This window comes from Sander vitreus, chromosome 3 (genome assembly GCF_031162955.1).
Source record: "Sander vitreus isolate 19-12246 chromosome 3, sanVit1, whole genome shotgun sequence".
NCBI lineage: Eukaryota > Metazoa > Chordata > Actinopteri > Perciformes > Percidae > Sander > Sander vitreus.
In genome coordinates, this window is record NC_135857.1 from 23,437,260 (window position 1) to 23,462,026 (window position 24,767).

Here is a 24,767-nt window from a genome sequence, read left to right on the forward strand (position 1 = left end):
GTCAAACACAGGCAAATGCACTGGAAGGAATGTTCCAGTTTAAAATAAAACTCATTTGAAAAAAAATGTAAGAAAAAATAGAAAAAGACGATTGGAACAAGAAAAATGCAGGGCATTCGGTTGTCCTCAGAGGAAAAGAGGGAGAGAGACAGAGAAAGAAAAAGAGGGGGGTATCTGGTAAAGGCATTGCCCTCAGGGTCAGCATCACCAACATCCATCGTGCAACAGACGCAGAACAACAGACATGAATGCTAGCGTGTAAATGATTGCCCATTTAGCATTCCAGTTAACACAATGTTTTGTGTTTGGTCTAAATTGTTTATTCACAATTAACTATTGACTATTATTTGATCATTACATATTGAAGCATGTTAAAAATAAGTTAAAGTGTGTTCGTTTATTATTTTATAGATTACACATCTTTACAAAGACAGTAGGTATTAACTATGACTGAATATGCATATTGCCTCTTCTTCCAGTACCTCGTACCATAGTTGAGGTCAAACTGTTTCCATTTCTTACCTGTAGAGCACACATCGTGTCCGTTTGGCACCTCCTGCAGGGGTATGTCCTGGATGTAAAGGGGCTGTGATGGGTAGTACTGCTGCTGAGGGTGAACCACACCTGCAAGATGGGTCTGAGGGCCCACTGCCACCCCTCCACTATGCCTCTGGAGACAAACAACACACAGTATGGTGTAGCCAAAATTAACTGTGGCATGGAATAGATGCATACTTTATATTATTACACAGTCAATATACTTCTGTATGCTCGATTTTGTCATCTTCAATGTGCTGTTGAAGAGCAATTTCCCACACCTAATTGATGTGAAAGTAATATAACTGTGCATTTTACCCACCTAAATTCAAACAAATGACACACTTAAGCCATTATGTTATTTTATAAACATTATACAAATCACTTAGCTCAATAAAAACTATATACTGTATAGATATATGTTTATGCAGCAAGGGCTCAGTTAGTGGACAATTATGGGGTCTTCGTAACTGTGACTTTGGTTATGACGAGGATGCAGCTTGACGGACATTAAAATAATACATTTGAGCTTTCAAGTTATAAAATCAATGATTTAAATAGCTGGAACAGCTTCAAAAAAGTTGATTTTAAATCCAATCAATCTTGAACTACTGGAAGGGCAGTGCAAACTAGTGTTTTACTGCTCTGAAAACAAATCAGTGTGTTGTGACAAATATGTTTAGCCAGAGTTTTATCTGTTAACCAATGAAAGATATTTATTTATGTGTCTTGGGGTGTAATGAAAGACTTTAAACAACTGTTTAAACTTTCCAGTGGCTTTGGCTGACAGCATAACCTTGGATTTTGAAAACTTTTTTTTTTTCATTGTTCTCCCTTACAGATAACCCTTCTGGCTAAATTTGACTCATTCAGTTTATTTTATGCCGTGTTGATTTTAACCTGCTTATCACAGAATGTTATACGCAGATAGGAGGTTGCACCAAAAAGGAAGTCTAAAGTCAGCACTTGACAGGGGAGCCAGGAGAGATTGGCAATTCTATGTGGATACAAGAGATAGTAGGGAGGAAGATAGCCACTTGGCCATTTTTAGCATATCAAAGCCTTCATTTGACAACAAACAAAAAAACGCAATAGATATTGTAGGACTTCTCTGTTTGAAAGTGATGTGAACAGGGTATTGACATTTTTGAACTATATGTGCTCCTTTTAACCTACCATGTTAAAATAGGTTTATAAAAGTTGGTTTTATAATACAGTTTTGAATGTTGATATACAGTCTTTGTAATGTATTATCCACATGTGTTATCTGCTACTAGAATATATGCTCATTTCCCAGAAGTTTCTGAGAATAAATAATTGACAATTCCGTATATTTGTAACATGTAAAAAGACATTAAAAGCAATCCTTCAGTTAGTCTTGCCAAAGCAACCTCCAATAAGAGGGATGTTAGACTGTCATATGCTATATGTCATATGTGTAACTGACAGACTGGCAGACAGAGTGACTGCCGATCTGATAAGCAGCCCCTGTTTAAGCACTGCAGCATTTATCAGTTGCTGACAAGCTTTATGGATGGCAAACATGACCAAAGGATCAGGGAGGCCAGTTTACGAGGTTCTTTAGAGGTTTACGTGGGACGCTGCTTTCTCCTATCAGTCCAGTCAGCAAAGGGGGAAAACGTTAGATAGGCATGGAGGGAGCCACATGGATGATTTATGGATTAGACAGAGAGCGATAACAGTGGAGATAACATCAACACCATAATACTTTTTGGTCAGTTCAACCGTAGAATCACTTCCAATACAGAGGTCACAATTTGTCTATAGTATAGAATTTGGAAAATGAACAGGGAGGGCTAACGGCAGTTCTATGGCCTTTTATGCCTTTTCAATTTGAACTAAGTAGTAGTTGTTCATTTCTGTATGTTTCTCCAGTCCACAAATGAACATCTTAAAGCTTTAGTGCGTAACGTTTTGATATTAATAAATGTCCGTTACGTTCAAGCCATCACCAAATGAGTTGCTACAAAGCTAATTAAGACTATCAGCTCCACAAAACTGTCTCTGTATTTCTCAGTATGGCTATGTTTAGAAGACTGTGTCGTCCGGTGACTTTTCTGCGCAGACACTCGAGTGTGCGATCACGCTCGTACTCACGTGTGCGATCACGTAAGGCTTGTGTCATGTGGACGCGCCGACAGTTTTGTTGTCATTACTTACATTGTAATTGTAATTACTTACATTACAGAAACTACGCACTATAGCTTTAATGTTTGCAATATAAATAACATATATATATATAACAGTTAGATATTTTATATTACCTTTAAACTTTGACCTTCATCTGTCTCATCTTGACCAAACAGCATCAGTTATTTTATTTCATTTTATCGGCTTGCTTTTTGGTTGTTTGTTTCTACCCTGTAGTTATCCACTGAAACAAGCAAAACACAGATACCAGTCGGGTCTCAAACACTAGCTATAAGCAATATTTCACACATATACAAGTAGTAGAATGGGAGTGTATTGCATGACAAATATTTCTGAACTGGACATATGCTGGATATAGAAAAGTACATATATATAAGCCTACTGCACATGACGTAAAAAATGACAGGTTCATGAATATGGATCTATTTTGTATTCTGATGTTTGTGACTCCCTGTTCTCATGCAATGTCACCTGAATAGTCAGTACTTGCACATTCATGTATTCATTCAATTATTGTCACGTGCGTTTAGTTTATCTGCCTCCTAGTGGTTCTAAGAAGGAGTTGCAGTGTCCACAGTTAGCGGACAGGTGTAATTAAATGCACCTGTGTGTTAAAAGGGAAAGCACAGGTGTAATTAATAACAATAATAAAAGGCTGCTGTTCCAGGTCTCTGATGTTGTGCATGCTGGCTCACTCAAATGACTTTGAATCTTTATGGAACTTAGCTTTCGTTAATGTTATTAGTGACACCTGTGCTTTTTCTGCAATCACAAATTTCAATATCTGCCATAAAAAAGTCCTAGGCTGTGTCCGAAATCACTCCCTCTTTACCATACAGTGCACTTTCTTCACTTCTTTCTGAGTGGGAAATACAGTACACACAAAAATCCACACAAAAAGTATAGTTCCATTTGCATGTACACTACTTTTTGCTATTAATCCCAAAATGTGTCACATTTTATGGATGTGGAAATTACAGTCGTGAGGATATACACCAGTCAGTGATGACACAACATTGTGCTGATTCATAAATGTCTGAAATCTTGCAATCTTCATTTACTACTCACTTTTGAGTAAACTACTGAATGTCTGTGAGGGGAGATGAGTGAGTGAACGAGGGACTGATTTTGGACACAGCCACTTGCTGCTTCTCTCTGCAATATTGCATAACTAGAACAATTTTTATAACGAAAAGGAAGGTTGACTGCACATCATTCCAAATTAAAGCTGCATTAGGAAGTGTGCTTTGCTAAAAATGTGTTGCTTGTATTACATGTAATACAATAGGAAAGCCTTAAACTGTGTTGTATAATTTCTGATAAACAAAGATCACCTTTGCAGTGGAATGGCTTCTGGCATTTGCTTTTTAATTGCTACAGGCAGGTTGGAAGCCCTGCATTCCCCACTGTTCTCTGCATATAGTCTTTGTGAAGCATATAAGACACTGACAATCACTAAAGTATAAACCTAGAAAATAAAACACAATCCTGCTGCGTTTTTCGTATAATTCATGTAAATTTCAAGAGAATAGAGCTACCAAGGTGATCCAGGTTCACCTTTTGACCAAGTCTGCCCTGGTATACAGTAGTCTCAATTTCAAAGGCAAGCCCTACCACCTGAGCCAATTAGGACCCAGGGAGCTGTATTCTTCTATGTTTTCTATCAGGCCAGGGTGGGGTTGCCATTTGCATATAACCTCAGTCTCTTATCCTAATGTGCCGGCGCTCTGCATACAAATGGAGGCATTTATTTTGCCGCTCCTTGGCCTTCACCCTTCAAATGCTCATCTGACAGGAATCCCAATGTTCCCGGGTACCACTGTCTCTGACTCTGTATTCAGCTATCTCATTTGGAAAGCGTTAAGAGCCTTGGTGTTCTTGCAAACAGACTTACTGGTGACTTAGCTGAGAAAAATTGTATTCAGTGGGGATGGTCTGACTCCAATGCGATTGGTTAGTGGCGAGGTTGAAGGCCTACAGGTCTCAATATTTACAATATTACTTGCTAAAGAGAAGTGCATCTTGGCACAGGGTGGTTTTGCAACACAGAGGAGTTCATAAGGTCGATTTCACAGCCTTGTAGAAAATGGTCTTGTTCAACAGCTCTGTTTCCAAACTTTTGACGAAATCATGAGAAACAGCATGTACAGATACACGCACTATTGGTACAACTCTGGTGGACTAAACTCAACAGGAACATTTTCAGATACAGTGTGTTCCTGTGAGCTGATGGAATCCAGAGTTGCTCACACACATACTGCTCGTATGCTCCTGCACACATTCCTGCACCGCAGCTAACACACATACAAACGGTCTTTCCCTCACACTCCTGGCCGGCTGTGTGGCAGGTAGCTGAGGCAGCCTTAACACTGAGGTAATTTATGAGGGAGGTCTTACCATTGCGCCCAGACGGTCACAGGGGTGAAGGGCCGGGTAGGAAGAAACTGGATCCATGTAGTAACTCATCATGGACGCTGCGGACAGGAGAAGCAGGGCCTGCTGAAGGGATCAACACGCAAACAGATGGGACAGGGTGAAGCGACCTATCACAAGCTGTTTACACTTTGTGTGTAAGTGCGTGTGTGTGGTATATACTATGTGTGTGTGTGGGCGTTTGTGAGTGTACATGGAGGTGTGTGAGAGAGGAAAGAGAGAAGGAGAGAGAGGGAAGAAAGAGGTGTTAGAGTGAGACATTTGAGCATGGGTTTCAATAACCTGCAACATCAGCTCCACAGTTCAGAAGGGTGAGAACTGTGGTTTGGGGCTTTTACTATAAAAACACATCATCACATCCAATCTTTATCTGAATTAGGTTATATAGCTTTGGAGTGTTTTTGATGCATTTCTTTTAAATCAAACACTGCAGATTTTTATGTGGAAAAAAGGGATTCCAGCTGAAACAAATCCATCCAGTGACTTGTCAGCCTAACATTTCCATCGCTTTTCTCTCACCTCCCTTCTCCTCATGCAAAAACTACCTCCTCCTCTCATCTGCCTCACCTCTTCCTCCTCCTCTATCTCTTCCTCTTCTCCTTCCTCCCCTCCTACACACTTTGCTTATTACTTAACATTGTTTACTTGAAGCAGAATCAACAAAAGAGAGGGGAAACTGAGCTGAAGGATTACATTAGAGGAAGAATGGCATATATGGGCAGTGGCAGGTCCCATCCTCCTCACATTCATATGTTAAGCATTTTGGCGTATCTAGTTTGTGGCAGCTGTTGACAGACTGAGGGGAGATGCGCCACTGCTCAATGCTTGCAGATGTTCATCAGCTCAAAAAGATTTAGATGCGCTTGTTTCAGAGAAAAGGTACCATACACAAAGTGAATAATGTGCAAATCAGTTATGTCATTCAAATGGATGCACTACCTTTAGGCTTTTACTTAAATGTCATTGATTTAGTGGAAAGAAGAAAAAAAAACATAAAGCAATGCTAAATAAACGAGCTAAGCATTCATATAACCCAAATTAGTCATTTTGGTATATAAATAGATCCTACTTATACATATATTTTGAGTGCTCTATTTGAATGCAGTTTCAAGACCACAAAGTGAGGGAAATTGAAAAATATTGGGAGACAGTTGATTTTAAAAAGAGATAAAAAAAGGAATGCAGCGTTACTTTGCTTTTTATGACGTTTTAAACGCCTTCAGCAAGGTCGCAAAAATAAGCAGACATGAAACAGCGCATCTCAATTTAAAAAAAAAGCGCGCTGTACGCTCTATGAGAATTCCTGACGGGAGAAACAGAAACTTTAAAGCCAACACTTTCACCCTGATGCATCAAAGGAGCGCCGAGCACCGATACTATCATACATCCCCTCATCCTAACAGTTCATTTTGGTACAATAAAACTTTGCACTTACCGACTGCGGTGTGAGAAGTTTCCTGTAAAGTGGAAGAGCTGGGCAGCTGAGTGCAACAGCTGAGCGGTGGACTGCAGAGATGCTGTACCTGCTCGCTGCGAGTCCCACAGAGGAAGGAATATTATGCACACTTTTAGTCCCTCCCTCAATCACACGGGGATCCTCTCCAAAGCCTGTTCTTCTCTGTGTGTAGGCTTTGGACTTCACATGCAGTTGAACCCTCACGTGTAGCCATAGCACAGGTGTAAACTTGTCGAGAGCCTGTGATGCTCTTAAATGGGTTTATTGTGACTAAACTTTTCCAGTCCAACATCCCTCTCACATCCCCTTCATAGTAATATTCCAAAATCCTGTGGGTTAAGTAGCCTATATTTATCCAATATCAAGTCAGCTGGGAAGTTTATTTTGTGTTTTGCAGGAAATTTAAACAATGTAGTCAATAGGACAACTGATGTGTCATTTTAGACTCCTCATTCCTTAAATAAACCAGATCTATAATCTCTCCTTGTTTTGGTTAATGTTTCAATAAAGATGGACTGTTTTAATCCAAGCTAAATTTGAATTAGGTTAGTTTTTTTTGTTTCCCTCTTACCGAAAGCCTTAAGTCTTACCGAGAAAGAAAACAGGAAAGAGGCAGGAAAACATCACGTGGAAATGGGGTGAGATGATGACAATGGTGGATTTTCCTGTGATGTTGTCATCTGAAGAAGAAAAAAAGCATCTGTGCATGTATATGTGTCACATCATGTAGAGTTTTTTTTAAACACAATTTTTCATTTTTGTGTCATGTGCGTTTCAATCTAACTCTAATATTTGTCATTTGGAGAAGTGAAATCAATTTATTTCAGGGTTTGACAGAATGCACTTGCATATTTATTTACTGTACATCGCTGACTATCATATCATCCTTCACCTCGTACCTCCTAAGCCCAACCATCAGCCAACGCATGTGGGACACAAGCTATGTCAGAAACGTTGACCGCTCTTCTGCGAAATGAGAAGTTCCCACAACGCAAGATCTACATCCACCTGCTCTGATAGAGGTTGGTGATAAACATGTAAGAGGGTGAAAGTTTATCTCTTTGCTTATTTATCGCTTTATTTGTTATGTATTTTATCTCTCTCTCTCTCTCTCTCTCTCTCTCTCTCTCTCTCTCTCTCTCTCTCTCAGCTTAACACTCAACACTCGCGAATCATCTGAAACACCTTGTGACTCCATGATAATTCCATGACCCCAGTGCAGCATTTGTTTGAATTAGAAAGTGCACGCTTCAATCCTCCTGACAGCCACTGCTCTTAACAGTAAATCTTAAAAGTCTTGGAGTAAGAAGGTGTGTGTGTGTATATGTGTGTGTGTGTGTGTGTGTGTGTGTGTGTGTGTGTGTGTGTGTGTGTGTGTGTGTGTGTGTGTGTGTGAAGAGCTGAGGGAGGGGGGGTCAAGTCCAAGGTGAGAGGCGTGAAGAAGTACCATAAGGGGCTCAGTGGCAGGCAGCCTGCATTTTCTCAAGACCTCGTCTGAATCCCTCTGCGTTGCGTGGGCCTCAGCACCCTGGGCCCCCAGGGGACACAGATGGGCAACACGTTGAGGGCAAAAGGCGAGGGTATGACTTATTGCCATGTGGAGACAAAAGCAAGGGACGCGCCCCTGTGATGGGACCAAATTGAATAAAAGCAGGGGGGTGAATGCGATCCAGATCTTCAGCTGATGCCCCAGCAATGCTGTTTCAATTAGCTGGCTCACCGGTTCAAAGGCGAGGCCCTCGATACACTTCTGCTCCACATGAAGACACTATCATCACGTTGCCCCCTTGCGTTTCACCTCCCCATTATGGTACCACCTTTTTCAGATCAGAGCCTCCATCTAAGTGCTGGCTTGTGCTCATGTTTTGCATTAAACAGATAGTGAACGCCTTGCCATCACCTACAGTAAAAGCCATCAGTCAAAAGACCTGCAGGAGATTATGGCCTTCACCATCACTCACTTAGTAAAGTCTTACATTGTTCTTATTGGTCCATCTCTACCAGAATATGTGAAATCTCTAAAATAATGCTTGAATAAATTATCCTACTTTATTTTTGTCATAGTTGACAGCGTCAATTCCATATTCCTCACCAAAAACCACCAGGAGTTTAAAACCATATCATTTAATCTCTGAAAGTGAAAGAAAGGTTTATATTTTTAGTTCATTCTCTACCTTAAAAGATACAGTATCTGGAGTCACGTAGGGGTCATTTTACTTATCCTTACCATCTGTTCCGAAGTGACAATCCCACCATACACTGCTGAATTCAAACCTCATTTAGGATTACTGGAACATCTCTAAGAAAAAGATAAATCTTTTTTTTAAGGCCTTTCCCCTACATTTGATAGTGACAGTGGATAGACAGGAAAGGTGGGATAGAGATGGGGGATGAGATGCAGCAAAGGGCCGCAAGTCAGATTCGAACCTGGGCCGCTGCAAAGGACTCAGTCTACATGGGGCGCGCGCTCTTACTGGGTAAGCTAGAGGTCGCTCCGAAAGATAAACTATTTTAAGCTATAATTTGCTGACCAAAACGAGCAAATATGCTTTGAGACATAAATTCCACAAACCAAATGTTTTGTCAGTGAAACAATGGCAATGATAAATGGAACAGTCCTGCAGCCCTTGTGTTTTCTTTCTCTTGTGACATTAATGGATCTCTTCATCCAAATGCTTTATTTAAATCAGAACACCAAACCATACTGCTGTCTGTCCTCCACTGGTTTCCTGCATCTTGGTGAGCAGCTCCAGACTGTGAGTCCTTTTTCATTTTCTCATTTTGGATCTTCCAAAGATAGCGCTGACAGGTGATATTAATGGTCTTTTATTAGCATCGTCCTGATTGCTACAGCTTTTTGGAAGCAAGAAATAGAGGGAAAGAGCGAGAGAGAGTAAAAAGAAAAAAGAAAAAAAGAATATGGAAGTCCTCCGCCCACCCCTTCTCACAGGAGATCGCCTCTCTTTGATAGCCTTCCCGAATCTGTTCCCCCCATAGAAACTGCCCTGCAGATGTTGTTGCTGTATGCAGACTACAAAGAAGGAGCCCTTTATGAGAAGAACATCTATTTTGGGCCTGAGTGTTTCCGAGCTGTGGTGTTCAGTGAAAGAAGCACAGGCCTAATCTATGTGCCGCTGAAAACTCTGTTTTATTCCCTGCCCATGATATTTTTAGATTAAAGCCCAGTTCTAATGAATAAAGTGAGGATGTAATATTTTATGACAGTATCAATATGCCATCACTGCGGTGGGCTTGGGCTTGGAAAAGCCTGCGTTGCTATTGGCATCAGCAAAGAGAAAGTGGGGGAATATGGGGCAGTAACCTCAGTGAAATAAAGAACATGGAGAAGCCTTTGTGTCAAGCCTGCCTAGATTTATTTAGAAGTGTGTGTCGTTAAGGCTCTCACCCGCACCCACAGAACTGTGACTTTGTTGCACTGTTGACTGTGAGGCAAAGGTCTTGGGGGCAATATTAGCTTTTGATATTATCTTTAATTAAAGCACCAATCCCTTAGCCAAGTTGTCCAAACAGTCCTAAATAGGCCCTGTAAATCAGACAAACATCCTCAATATTTGATAGGTCGAGAGTGTGCACTATAGCCTCCAGATGGTCTGTGTTTCTCAAGCATTTCACGAGGGATGGTACGGGACAGCGATCTTCTGTTCTGAGTGTGCCTCTTGACAGAGTTCCTCCAAACCACATGCTGAGTTGTTGGATTTCTGCCTAGGTCACTCTCTCTCCCTTTTCTGTTCCGTCTCCTCTGTGCGTGGGTTTATCTGTAGGCCACAGTACGTGTGTGCATGTATTCTAGCGTTTGACAGTCGATGTTGTGTTTAATTACGACCAACTGATTCTGCTATTGAAACTAACACTGCACATTTAGCATTTCATGCAAAAAGCCAGCACAGCACACAAGACAGTGAACAGTGACAGAGAATGGATTTGCATGTATTTAACATCATACTTCAAAGACAAGAGAACAAGTGTCCTTTTCAAACTTCTTACCATCTATAATAAGTGTAAAGTTAACATTGCTTGGTAAAATAACACCCTTAAGCTGATTGTATATGGGGAAAAAAGATGAGTGTTGTAAGATAAAAGGAAAAAGCAAGATGCTGAGTCCAACATGCCCCGGTTGATAAGCTGTTGGACTGGCGCCAGAACACTCCCCCCCCCAACACACACACAAACACTCCACCCAGTGGCCATCTTGACTCCCTCCCCAACACACACACACACACACACACACACACACACACACACACACACACACACACACACACACACACACACACACACACACACACACACACACACCCCACCACTCCAGTGGCGTCTACTGCTTGCTATTCCTCTTCATTAGGGTTCCAGAGCGAGATGCTTGTCATGTAATTAGCAGAGGTTTCCTGAATGCCTGTGTAACACACGCTCTCATTAGAGAAGTGAGAGAAGAGAGGTGGAGAGGCAGGCCTGGGAGGCAAGTAGAGGGAGAGCTATCTGTAAGACAGATTGGGGGGGGAGAAAGACAGGGGGACAGAGAGAGAAGCATTCCAGAAAAAAAGTGTTAATAACAGCAAGAAAAAAAGAAAGTGACATGATGAGAGGCTAGATTTCTAATTTGAGTGTGCCAAGTAGGGATGTAAGTGACAACTAGTTGGTCTGGACAAAATGAGAACGACTTGCCTTAATCAACTGGCATTCTCATTAATATTCATAAAATCACGTAACCATTTTTCTTGCAGAGTCATTAGATTTAAATGCAAAGAGATGAGAATCAATAACAAAAGTGAATACAGTAACAGGACATACTCAAACGAATACATAAACTATAATACTCTGGCTATTCCTTTGAAGAATTACCAATTATGTTAATGTTTGTCCTCCTTGAGGTGGCATACACCTCTTACACACACCACCTAGGATGATTAGAGTTGGTTCATCGGAGTCCTTATAGTGTTTCAGTATGTCCCTGGTAAAGTTGTGAGAAAGAGGTATCATTAGCTCCACTACATCCTTGTAGTGTTCACACTGATAACAACATCAGCGCTCTAGTAGAACTGTCGGCTTTGCTCAGTGTGATGAGGTGTGTGGTTCAGACTGCAGAGGAAGGCTTATCAGGGTGATGAGAGGGAAGAAGGAGCTGCTTGTCGGTGGCTGCTTTTCAACAGAGTCTGTCTTGTGTCCTGTGTCTGGTCTTCTTCCAGACACAGGACTTTCACCTCCCTACCACCAGACCTGGGCCATAAAATATTTGACTACCTATTATGCTTCATTTTTAACCCAACAAGGTGACAGGAGGTTAGCAATAAGTTTGACAAAAACGTTTATCAAGTCCAAGCTCCAATTATGAAACAAATGCTACAAGATTTATTTATTTGACCCAGGTCTACACATTACCTGCATTCTGATCAAATATTTATTCCCAAGCAGGACGATTTAACGTATCTACAAGACATTTTGTATAAGAATTAGGACTAAATGGCACTTTGATTAGATTGCATTGCATGTATCTTTAAACTATCTTTTAAAGACTTGTAAAGCCATTGTATATTAGGCATTTAACATCTGCAGTTTATCTAACACGGTCAGTATATTGTGTGATTCCACTTACCATAAATCCAATAGTGTGGGTTTGTTTGCTCACTGGCACCTGTTCTCAATTGTTGAATGCCACTGGTAGCTGTGTAACTTTTCCAGTGTTGAGATATAGCCATGGTAGGTTAGTTCAGCGCTCTGCACAAATATAGTTAATTCACATGCATGCTACAAATATATGTCCTCTGCATGAGCATGTACTGTATGTGTGACGTGTGGATCCGATATGTTGTGGACAAGAGATAAGAGACAGATCACTTTCTTGAGCAGCTCTTTACTGTACTCCACCACATCCATGTTCCTGACACTTCATCAGCTTCACAACAACAACTTCCTTGTTTATAAGTCACATGGGACTGAACTGAGCAATGAGACGCTAGGAGACTGAGGCGAATGTACGGAAAACAACAGAGGTAGATTCAGCCAATTACTGTTGCTTAAGTTGCTGCTAATATCTGCTAATAACAACAAAGCAACAATCTCATGTTATATATTTTTAGTTGAGTAGTGTACGTGGCACTCCAGAAATCCCAAATGTTTCCAACAATGTTCAAATCCAGAGAAATCTGTAATTTTAATCAAGGACCTGGCCCGTGTCATTTGGTCACCATCGCCTGTAAATGGCGTCATATTCCCTTTGCACGTGTCAAGCATTGTGATTGTCTGCCAGAAGCAGTTTTTTATCCAGTTTTAAGCCACATTTTTATGATACAACTAGATCTTGGTCATTTGCTACTATGTGTTTTAGCTGGATGAAGGATTTTAGTCTAGTTAGTTAGTTTAGCTAAATTTTCAGACGTGCTGAACATTTAGCAAAACACAGATTTTTAATGTGAAACTCGGTCCGCATGTTTTGGGTCTGAGGAGATCTTTGCAAATAATTTGGCTCCCAGTAAAATCCTCTAATGTCTCCATCTTAAGTTATCAGAGAAAAAAGGTGAGCAAACGTTAGCGGCTGCTCCTCTACAGATGAACTGAAAAGCGTCAGAGAAACACAGATTTTTTACCTGAAACTGTTTTATTCAGTGTTTTTACCAGTTTAAATTAGAGGATGGATACCCCAACCGAGCCGGGTTCGGACAGATATTTAGAAATGATGTTTGGGTTTGGGTCGTGCTCGGTCACATCAGTGCGATAAGGCATTGAACATTTTAAATTTAAAAAAGCTTATTATGTAGGTGCACGCCTGTGTTAATGTGCGCTTGTTGCCCCGTGTGCGCTGATGCGCTCATCTGTTGACATTTCCGAATGCCTTCCTACAAACGTACATGTGTCATTAGTATGAGAAAAAATTTTTTGATTTTAACTGTGTCGGACGCGGGCCGGGCTTGGACGAAAAAATGCGGCCCGATCCGCACTCTAGTTTCTATCACCTGGGTCCATTTGTTTTGGAGAGAAGGAGACCTCTGCGGATAATAAAAACCTCCTGAACGATAGGAATCCTAACCAGGTGAAACTGACCGAAATTATGGCATTCCTCCATCTTTTTCTATTGTTTTGATTCAGAGACCCCTAGCGCTAGAAAATTACTTTTTTTTGACATGAGGGACAAAAACTTGATGTAGTACTGACTTAGAGGATGGGTTGCTATGGACAAAACACACTGGTATGAGCAAATTACGTTTAACTATGTATCTAGCTAATTTAAATAGCTCACGTTACTGTACTGTGTAAACAGTTGACTTGATTTTAAGTGGTGTTTTCTTTTGCAGGGTGCAAATGCTCCACCAAAACAAGTTCCTTCCTGAGACCAATTTCCAGATACACCGTCGCTGTGACCCAAGACTGGTGTGATTGGTTTAAAGAAATGCTAACAACCTAGGCCGTTTTTTTTCTCCTATCCACGAGTGTATGTATGGAGGGGCCAGACCTTACTCCGCAATGCTGTGGAGATAAGTCTGGCAAGTGAGACTAGGCAGAGCCCGACAGAGTTGGCACAGCAGAAGCAGGTGTAGGCACACACGTTGTTATGAACGAGATGGCACATAGGTCATGGGGTGTTTTTTCAAGGCTGGATGAGTTTCGAAAATGCTCAGACTGGAGACAAAAGAGCCAAAGTCAGGAGTTTGTCATCAGTAGGACAAATCATATCTGTTCAGAAGAAAGAGTGTGTGGAGAAAATGCAGTGGTTGGTTGCAGTGCTTCCCCAAGGATCTCAGCAGCAGGTTCTCTGCATGAATTTTTGACTGTAAGATTGGGTCCAAGCTGGCAACAAATCGTTTTTTCACCTTCTAGTGCATTGTGGTCACACGAAAAGGCTTCTAGTACAAGACAAGACTGCAGCTCATCATATGTTTTGTAAGAGAAATCCAAATCTTTAATGTAACTATAATTCCCAAGTCAGTCAGCAGGTGCATCATGCTCTGCCCTCATCAAATTTGATTCAATGTTCAAGATTAGAGAAATGGTATTTCCAAAACAGAGTGTTTACCAAGTGAAAGTAGGCTACTGGGATAACTCAGTCCCTCAGGTCTAGATTGGGGTTCTCTCTCCTCCACTTTCACTCTCTTACTCCCACTCTCTCACACACACACACACACACACATGCAGCCACACAATCTCTGGCCCATCTCTCATCACCACTGTCTGGCAGGGTGGTTGTTTCTCTCCAACTTTTCACTCCCAGTCTCATGCGCCGATTCCCATTTCCAACCACCAGCCGCCCCCACTCACCCACACCTCACTCACCCCTACTCCCACCTCTTACTGTGCAGAAACAGGGTTATTTTTAGAGCTCAGTTGATGGTTTAAGGATGTTAAGTCCATACTGTGCTGTGGATTTTCAGGGAGGAAACAGGCTGTTTCTCTTTTTGCCCCCTAACCTTCATTTCATTTCCTTCTCTGCATCCTATCTTTCCTTCCTCTCTTTCCTTCTCAGAAGCCCTCTCTGTAAAACACCCCGCTATTAACACACTTTCTTTTTCATCCATAGCCCAGCATTAGCCTCTCTCTTTCTCTAACCACGATTATCAACACACCATCGCCATGCTCTCACTCATCATTTTCACATTTTCTTTCTCTCTCTTCCTAGCAGCGAACAGTTTTTCTTCCTCTACATGCAATCTGGGCCTGTCGTCATGCAAACTGCTCACCCACTCTGCTGTCTGTCTATGGATGAAGATGCTTTCAGTATGGCACCTCACAGTGCTGTGTTACCAAGCCTTTAGTTTGTGTTTGTGATGTACGCAAAACATCCCAAAAACAAAAGTGCACACACCATACATAAAATTCTCAGACTACATTGGTAGACTTTTCTGTAAATCCAACTCTGGTTTTGTACACTTTTTGTCACTTGTATGCAGGCTGATTTTTTTCAAACAGTAGAGAATTCTAAAACTATATACCAGAAGATCTTGATACAAGAATCTTAGAGGTCCACGTAAGCTCATAGGAAACATATTATTTTATTAATAACTTGTTTGAATTACAGTTATGTGAGATAACTTAAAGGTTCAAAAGTTTGTAACTTATAGAGAAATGTTTCAAGCACAAGCCTGACAAGACACTGCTGCTCTTACAATTGTTTCATAGCTCAACTCTGCCCTCTATCACTGGGTCTCTGAAATGCAGATACAGTACATCTTCAATAATCATTTTATCAGTAGCATGACACAAGCCAAAAACTAAATGTCTGCTTGGCTTTGAATGAAATTCATGTGAAATTTTGATGTTTTTTTTTTTTTTTTTTTTTTTGACATTTTATCCGTTTCTGCCACTTTGCCAAATTAAAACAAAAATGTTTAAACCTACTTTTCCCTCATACACTACATGACATACAGTTTGAGCTGTTGAGGTCTTCTGTCAGAATGCAATCAGAGAGCTGGCATGGCCACCTACTGGCTTCTGTGCGTCTCACTAGCTGTCTCAAATAGCCCTCACCATATGTTAACACTTTACTCCCCAAATACCCATGATGACAGCGTTGCTCTGTCTCTTTAAGACCCGCCGTGGAATGCTGTGGTTTTGCCTAGGCGTTTGGGGTAGTGCCCTCACCCACACATAAACACAACCCTAAAAAGTGACTGTGACTCACTCTCCGTCTCGCTGTCCCTCTCCTCTTTCATTCTTAGATGCCTCCCTATCCTTGTCCATCCATGTGAGGATATTTATTGTGTTGTTGCGACCTGTACATTAATCTGCTTCACTTGAGTTTCAAAGAAAACAAAGTCCTACTGCCCTCATCTACGTAGCTGGCACTGTGTCAGAGCACGGCAGCATATGTTTCCTGTTTCATGTTTGTTTGTGCCACAGGTAAAAACGGAGGGTGCCTTTGTTATCTTTGGCACTAATGATCCCACAAGGCAGCTTAGAATAGGAAACAAACATCTTATCATGCAGATATGTGGACACAGTATATGTTATTTTTGGATAAATCACAGGTACACCCATCAAATAACATGAAAAGAAAAAAAAACTTAAAACTTAGGTTTTCTTAAAAGCTTAAAGACTTTTTTTTTTAAATAAAACATCACCTGAGCTAATCTGCACAACATGTTAATCATCCCTGCTTGTTCATAATGTCTCCCATTTTAAACAAAAGGGTGCCAAAGTCCTCAATTGGCCACTTCTAGCTTGAGCCAGAGAGCCCTCCAGTGGTCAGAGTTGGCAGTAGCTTTCCCTATGAATAGGATCAATATGCAAGCTCCCTTTATTAGATCCAGATTTGACCGTCTGAAGGCACAGATGAATGATTTTTGTAGTCTGGTGAGCAGCCCACATCGAGTTCAGCCTGTCAGACATGTCTGGGGGGACGTGGGGGAGGAAAGAGAGACACAGGCCTCAAAAGCCTTGAGAATGCGGGACAGGGGTGAACCCTAAACCTGAGAGCTCAGCCCGGGCTAGCAGCCTTCCAGGGAACAACACTTTTCTTATTGAGCCAGCGGGCCAGACCCAAATGAGAGGTGACAGCATATTCATTTCACTCTGTGTTTTTCTTTAAGGGCTTTTTAAAATGCTGCTGAATGATGAGCGGTCAGTGGATTTATAGTGCAGGGGATGATTTAGGCTTGCTAAATGGCACTGCTTTCCTCCTGCTCTCGCTCGCCCTGCTTTTTTCCACAAGAGCAGTCATTTTCAGAGGCTTTATTTCAGCCTTATGTTGTTCATATAGGGATGACTACCTCCTGGCAACCAAGATTGATTTAAAACGTAAAGTGAGCACCTTGTTTCCCATGCCCAGTCTGGACCAGAGGCAGGGTGTGTCCACACTTACAGCTGAATTGACAGAAGAAAAGTGGTCTGGGAAATCCATGTATACACTGTCAGAAAAGAGAAATTCACCGTGTTTTGTAGTGTTGTGAAAATTGATTATATGGACACACTGTAGATGTATAAAGCAGAGAGCCAGACACTGACCCAAATACACTCTCTTTTCTTTTGATTAAATGCATACCAGAACATATTATATGCAATGATAACGTGCATTTCGTCTCGACACCACATGTCCTTCCACAAACCACCACTCTCCCAAGCTCTCATCTAAGCACAACCCCCGGGGGCAAGAATACCACGACTGAACGGATGAGGTCACATAGTGGATGTATCCGTGGTTTGCTCTGGACCTGATGAGTGGCAACACATCAGGAGGCATTGGGAGGTCGTTAATTTATAGGGATGCTATTACCTTCATAAATGCTTGCCTCATAAAATGACTGCCTTGCTTTAATTTAATACTTCCCCTTGCTAATTATCAGCACACACACAAGTGGGCTGCTGTCTGCACTCTGTGTGAGCTATTTTCAATGGACAGGCAGAGTAAGAGTTTTGATAGGTTTCTTTGAATTTTGTTGTTGGGTTGTATCTTTTAAAGTTTGGCAAATTACCACAACTCTATTCTTATATTTGTCTTGCAACAGAAGAAGCTGTAGCTTTGGCATCATTGCAGTCTGTCATAGTGTAGATAGGGGGTGTCTGTTGTGTTACCATGGTATCATGAAACACATCTCCTGTTTCTCGATTAGGCCTCGGTTAAATCTTTAAAACTGTAATTCAGTACATAAAAATGATACAAATATTAAGACTCCCACTCTTTTTTAACATGAGCCCTGTGCTGGTCCATGTCTGGCACATGACTGCCTGGAAGCTTGCGTGAAAAGATTTGATACTCTGCCCTGCCTTCCCTGGTGCCACACTGCCATTTTCTCTCTCCCAGAGGAGCAAAAAAAAAAAAAAAAGGTCTGGAATGAGACCGATCTCCATCTTCAGATCATCTCTCGGTAGCTCCTTCAACTAAATAAATAACTCATTACAGTTCAGAGTAAGGAGCTTCATTTACTCTGGGCGATGTAATCGCAGATGTCTGTAGGTTGCCCACATCATCTCAAATACAAGTGTTTTTGGTGGAATCCCAAGAGAATGAGCTCTGAAATGTTAACATACCAGTGAGGAAAGACTGGCAATGGACTGCATATGGGAAACTGTTGATGGCAGATTGTTTGGCCTCACTGCAAAGTGAGATTAAGTTAAAAAACAAAAAAAGTACAGGAGGAGATTCTGTCAACACTATGAAAGCATATTTATGCTAAATAATCCTGAAAGACAATCAACAGGGAGTCTTGTGTGAGCCCTAAACCAAGAGGCATAATTACCCCACAGCCACATTCCACATGTAATGTCAATACCATGGCAAAAACAAGAAGTCATGGATGGTGCAAGACTCAAGAGTTGATGAAACAACCAGACAATTTGCAAATATATTCTTTTTTTTCAACTCCTAAAAGAAATCTCAAGAAAGAGTGTTGACACATAGGACAAAGCAATCAAAATGTTGACAGTCACAGTGGATCAGTTGAACCACCTTTGATAGGTTAAACAGGCACTAATAATGAACTTCAGATATGAATTGACTTAGTGAAGCTCTAGTACTGACACGTAGAAGAGTGGGTGTCCTTATGAAACAGTTATATCCAAAATTACTTATATTAAGTCTTCTTTTCAGTGCTGTAGTAGATAGCAACCAGTTTCTTCTCATCTTAAATTGAAAATGGGATTTAACTTAATATGTGATGTTTTCAATGCTGATGGCACATTTGAAAATGAGTTCTGATAATAAGCTCTTGACTTAACTGGTTAATGGGCACACTTCACTTAGTCTGGTGTCCTATTAAAACAGCTAATGGCTCTACCTTTATTAGTATTACTATTAGCTAATTTTTTTTTTTAGAGAATTTAATAGTTGCTTTTTCAAATATGTTAGAAAACTTCTTCTACTGTATCCTGAGGAAGGCAACACAGCAGGCGCATGAATGCCATTTTTCAGTAAAACGGATGTTGGGATTTCCGTCCATTGTTTCTTGCTGGGAACACTATTATCAGTGTTGTTGTTTTTAATCATTGCATTAGGAAGTGGTGCCACAAACAGAAGGTCTAGCCGGTGATGAAAGAGAAGACCTTTTTACCAGATGACCCCCAGCACTGTAACAAATCGGTGAAGTTAGTCAGTGTAATATTTCGTCTTATTTTTATAAGTGATTGTTTAACACAATGGAGTGTCGTTATTTTGTTTCTTCCAAATTTTCCAGACTTTTTCTGTCATTACCTCACTATTTGCCAAACAATAACACATAAAGTAGGCTAATTATGAGCAGAAAAATAAAAAAATGCTTGTGATGGATGCTTGTTGCAAATGAGCACATGGAACAGGCCTAAAGTACAGCAACAGATCCCACAACTCACACTCATCCTTGGCATGTGTTAAATCTTTCCAATGCAAAAGAAAAAAAAAAAAAAAAGGCGACTTCTCTGGTTCACTTTGGTTGCTCTGCGTGAAATAGCGACCTTGATGGGGCTGTAAAATGCTATGGTTGGGCGACTTTCCTCACCGTGAATTGCCCCACATCCTATGGGGGACTCTTCAAAGATGACGGCAGCAATGTGAAGGAAATGAAGTTAGTGAACTGAGTGGGGTCAACTGAGCAGGAAAAGACAAACCCGCTGCAGAGGAACCCGTGCTGCTGGTTTTATTCCTGCGGGAATTGTCACCATGAGGACAGACAGGAACATGAATGAATGTCTGCAGAAAAACTCCTGAGTGCATGCTGCCGATGGCTATTAAAATTCAATGTACTGATTTAAAGTCAACATAATAGCAGGCTGTATTCCTACCTGAATGGATTTTTTGCAGATTAGGCTATAGAGGTGTGAAGAACAAGAAGATGCTCTACATGTTCCAGATATAGGCTACTGTAGATCAAGCTTGCCCTTGCGAATGATCTTTCATTAGGAAAAAAAAAAAAGTCAGATAAAGTGATTTATGTAGTTATAATACATCTAAATAAAATTTTCCACATTTTATTTGCGGAGAGAAGGTGAGAGAAAGTGCAATTACATTTCTTGGAGGATTATTACGTTTTTGTAATGATGTTTGTGGGGCTTTTGAAGTTCTCTGACTGTCCACAGAGCAGTTTAACCACATACACCACCGCTGTTCCGATATCTGCAGTGTTGTGTGAACTTAATCACAAATGAATACTAGTAACTATTGAGACATCTACAATATATAGCTACTATATACTATATATATATATACAGATTTTTTTCGACATTTTCTTTTACCAAAATACTTTATAAAGCAGATTTATGACGCTCTTACTCTCTCTGCTTTCCCCTTATTTCATGGTTCAGTGGCCTCACACGGCAGGCAAGGGGAGGTTTTCTCTCGCTGCTCATTGGTCGCGACTCTCCCATCTCAGCAACATTTCCATGCATACACCCGGCGCTCCTTTTCAGCCCCTTTCAAAAATATAACTCACTGTCATCATTATTAGAAAACGGCTTTGGCTTTGCCTGGACGGGACTAATTGTTTAGAATTGGCGAAGGAGTGATTTGATCGAAAACGATATAACGACCGAGAGAAAAACGACAGGTGAGTGAGAAAAATATCACTTCGCGTTTGCTAAAAGTCTTTTCTCAGACAAACTCTGCAGCAAAGCTGTCCATGCAGGAGCACTATAAATCATTTCCACTTGTTTTATTGGTACTGTTGATGCGCAGTCACATTGTTAAAAACAACAACATACAGATTGCACCTCAATTGATATAAAAAAAAAAAAGAGCGGATGTTTCGGAAAGTGTATGAATCTGACTCTATTTCAAATATTGTGTGTCTTATTGGTTTAGTCTTGTTATTCAAAGTTTAACTTATTTTTAAAGGTCTGAGTTACATATGGGCTTCGCAAACGAAAAAATAGGCTACTGAACTTTTGTCAGCTCACCTCTTCGCTTTATCACTTTAGGGGGCTTTAGTCGAATTAGTCTGCATGTAAGATGAAACAAATGGAATGCGTATTAGCTCAAAATCAGTTGGCTCTCGTTTATGATGGATAACAGCAAGGTAAGATGCTTAAAATGTAACACTAGAGGGGTCCCGGCCCACAGGGCTGTCTCGGAGGGAGGTTCACGCCGTTATTCACCAGTCCTCCTCTGCCTAATTGGCTGCAGATGCGGGGTCCTATGCACTTTTTACCGCTTAGAAATTGGATGCATTTGGGGAACTTTATGAGGCGAGCCCTGCGTTTGCCTGCAGGAGCCGAGAAGACAACAACCAGAAAAATTGGTCCTCTACATTAAGCCGTGCCACGTTCACATATAATACCTCTCTTTCTTGGCTAATTTATCATGGGGCAGGAATTCAATGAAAAGAAGAAAAAACTTGGACGTGAAATTGTCCTGTAAAAAAAGATAAATTATAGTGCTATTAAACCCCTGATCGTGTGTAGGAAGGTATACGTCCTTTTTTTTTTTTTTATTGTGTAATTTTTCTCTTTTTTTCCGTTGAATTTCCCTGTCAGGTATTGGCACAAGATCACAAGGGCGCGTCTGCATCTAACACTAATTACGCTCAAATGCAGAGTCGGTAAAAGGCTCACGGTTGTATATTTATAATCCTCCTGACAGGTCAGAGCACACATGCTACTGAACAGGAGAATGATGTCCCATAGGCCTTGTTAAGATATGTTGAACTTTAGTGGTGCGTCCTGAATGCCAATATTGTGGTCTATATACGTTCATTTGCTTTATCACACAGTCTATATAACAACCATTATGTCGCTGCCTTCCTAATAATTGCACAAGGAGGGAAGGGCTAAAGACACCGTCCTCTAAGTGCCCTTTCACCCTAGACTTTGTAAGCTGCACTTATTAAAGCGAAAAGTGTTTCAATATGTGGTAAGCTTTAGGGGAAAACGTGATGGGGGTTGGGATGGGGCCCTCTTCTTCTTCTTGCTGCCCAGCTCCTATTGGTCGACTTGGAGTCATTCATCCATGTTACTAGTAGGTTAGTGGTGTAGGCTATACATTGGTTTTGTTAATGTACGCACAGTGGTAATTAAAAACCTGCCCGTGTCTAATACCTCTGGCCACTGTGAAGAAAAACGAGGCATCGATATGAATGAATCAAATGGTGATGTGTACAGTCAGACATCCTTTGACTTTCCCTTTATTTTGATGGAAGTGGTTACCCATGTGTGAAAATTCACAAAACCCGCGGTACTGTTTGAATGTACGCTGTCCAGCACACAGCTGTCAAGTGTAAGTGTCTTACTGACAACAAGAAAATGTATTGTATGTCTAACAAATAAAACAACAGGCTGCATATATAAATAAAACATTACAATCGAAAAAAGAATACTAATGTTGTTAAGTTATTATTAATTCTCTATATTTTCCTTTTCTCAGGGCCCATTGGACACTGAGCACCCTTGGGCCTGTCTGTCAAGTAGACATGTTTCAAACTGTCCCTGACACGTCGTCTTACGTCAAGGTAAGACACCACCGTCTCTTCGATCAGGTAATGTTGGAGGGACAAACTGGGGGTCCTTTCATTTTTTTTTTTTACTCAAGCTGTGATGTCCAACCATATCTCCTCATATTCAAGTCATTCCAGTCTTACAGTGTTTAAGAGTGTTAAAACAATCAGTTAAGCAGTGATGATTACCTATTATTATTTCTATTAGAAAGAAGTATTAGGCTACATGTTTACAGTTCATTTGCTGATGCTGATTTTAAAGGAGAAAAAAAAGGCTTCTTCTTGCAAAATGATAAAAGTAGAATAGAAGAGTAGAAGTAGCTTTGCACAGATGCCATGCTTATTACATTTGATTGCCACCTTAAACGGCTGCATGTTTACGCTGTAAAGTCACTTGTCGAAATGTGGCTATTTTGTGGTTTATCTGAAGTGCCAAGATCGATTCCACTTTAGTCGATTTTTTTTTTTTGTCTTAAAAATGCTGCTGTTATGGCTCATTATTATGTTTGACGTCATGAATCTCTCTCTCTCTCTCTCTCTCTCTCTCTCTCTCTCTCTCTCCCCCCCTCTCCTCACCACAGTCCTGAGAATGTAAATAAAGCAAACAGCGCACATCTGGTTTTCACATAAAAAACGACATCGCGTCACACATGGCGCAGCGTGAATACCTGCAACTGCTACATTTCTGAGGCACTGAAGCCATTAAATATATATATTTTTTATATAACACCTTGTGTATGACCATGTAATGTCCACATCATGTCAACTTTACCGTGTAGGTACTTTGCTCGCATTTAGTTAGTCAGTTAATCTGGCAGCATGACGTTTGCTCACATCCATCATAATAATCTTCCGAGGGTGACTGCTCGGATTGTGCCTGATTAAAATGAGCCATTGTGCAGAGGCGAGCTGAAGTAATATCTTCATAATCAAGGAATTTTTTCCAAAGGGCGACTTGTTAATGTTTTGAAGACTTATTCCCCCTTTGAATAAGGGCTCTTTTCATCCAGCCACAGCAGAAAGACTCGGCGTTTCAGGCCTCAGAACAATTCCTGATTTGTTGTGAGAGTTGAATAGCGCGGAATGTTTGAGGAGAAAATATGCTCTTAATTGAGTCTCTCTGCTCCCTAAAAAAAGAAAGGAGGGCAATGAGGGACAAACAGGTTAGTGGGACTTGAGCATGGAACAAGTTATCTTTCAATTTTACAGTGCTTGCATCTCATAGCTGCTTTGATTTGCTGTGGAAATGCAGCCTAGATTATTTCTGTTTGTTCTGATTCCAATAATGTTGTTTTTCTTATTCTGCTCGGATTTAGGGTAGCGTGTACTTTTTGCGTGCAAGTGCTGCACTCACTGGCTCACTCACATTCAGGGAGATATTGGTCAGAATGTGGCACGCCTCAATACAAAATCTAAAGAAATATTCCTCATTCAAGTGAATCCACGGCCCAACATTTGGTTTTGTTTGGTTAAGGCCAGGCGAGACTGGAACTGTCCAATAAAAATAAATCTCAAATTAATTATGGCCTAGAGCGAGGGGCCAGACAGTTCGTGCTTATATGTGCTGCAGACTCCATTTTTTGCCCTCAGTATTTTGACAGAGAGAAGGAATGATCTGAATACAAGTCTGATGTCTAATAAACAGCAACGTTAGCAGGCTCACATTGACTGGGGCTGTTTTTTTATTTGGAAAAGTCTCTCACAACACTCAGCACTGGAAGTAATTCCCCACCCCACCTTTGACTTATCAAATGAGGTACGTGCAACCTACAATTCGTAGACTACACTATAAAAAAATGTCTTGAATACAATACACTGTTAACAAAAAT

General features: G+C 40.8%; 1 protein-coding gene and 1 long non-coding RNA gene across 5 annotated transcripts in view; one reads left to right on the plus strand and one right to left on the minus strand.

Annotated features, from left to right (window-relative positions):
* Positions 1–528: 528 nt before the first annotated feature.
* On the minus strand, positions 529–6,669 carry LOC144515585 (uncharacterized). The gene is made up of 3 exons (XR_013501752.1): positions 6,578–6,669; positions 5,107–5,208; positions 529–670 (listed from the first exon to the last, which is right to left on the minus strand). It is a non-coding gene; the product is annotated as an uncharacterized LOC144515585 (long non-coding RNA).
* Positions 6,670–20,850: 14,181 nt separating this feature from the next.
* fli1 (Fli-1 proto-oncogene, ETS transcription factor) overlaps positions 20,851–24,767 on the plus strand; it is a 31,544-nt gene continuing 27,627 nt past the window's right edge. Inside the window, exons 1-2 of one of the 4 annotated variants that reach the window (XM_078246572.1) lie at positions 20,851–21,057; positions 22,869–22,980. In XM_078246572.1, the coding sequence (XP_078102698.1) occupies positions 22,915–22,980 (66 nt within the window). In that variant the 5' untranslated portion in view covers positions 20,851–21,057; positions 22,869–22,914. The remainder of the gene's footprint in view (positions 21,058–22,868; positions 22,981–24,767) is intronic. The other 3 variants (XM_078246574.1, XM_078246571.1, XM_078246573.1) reach the window with 3 other exon arrangements.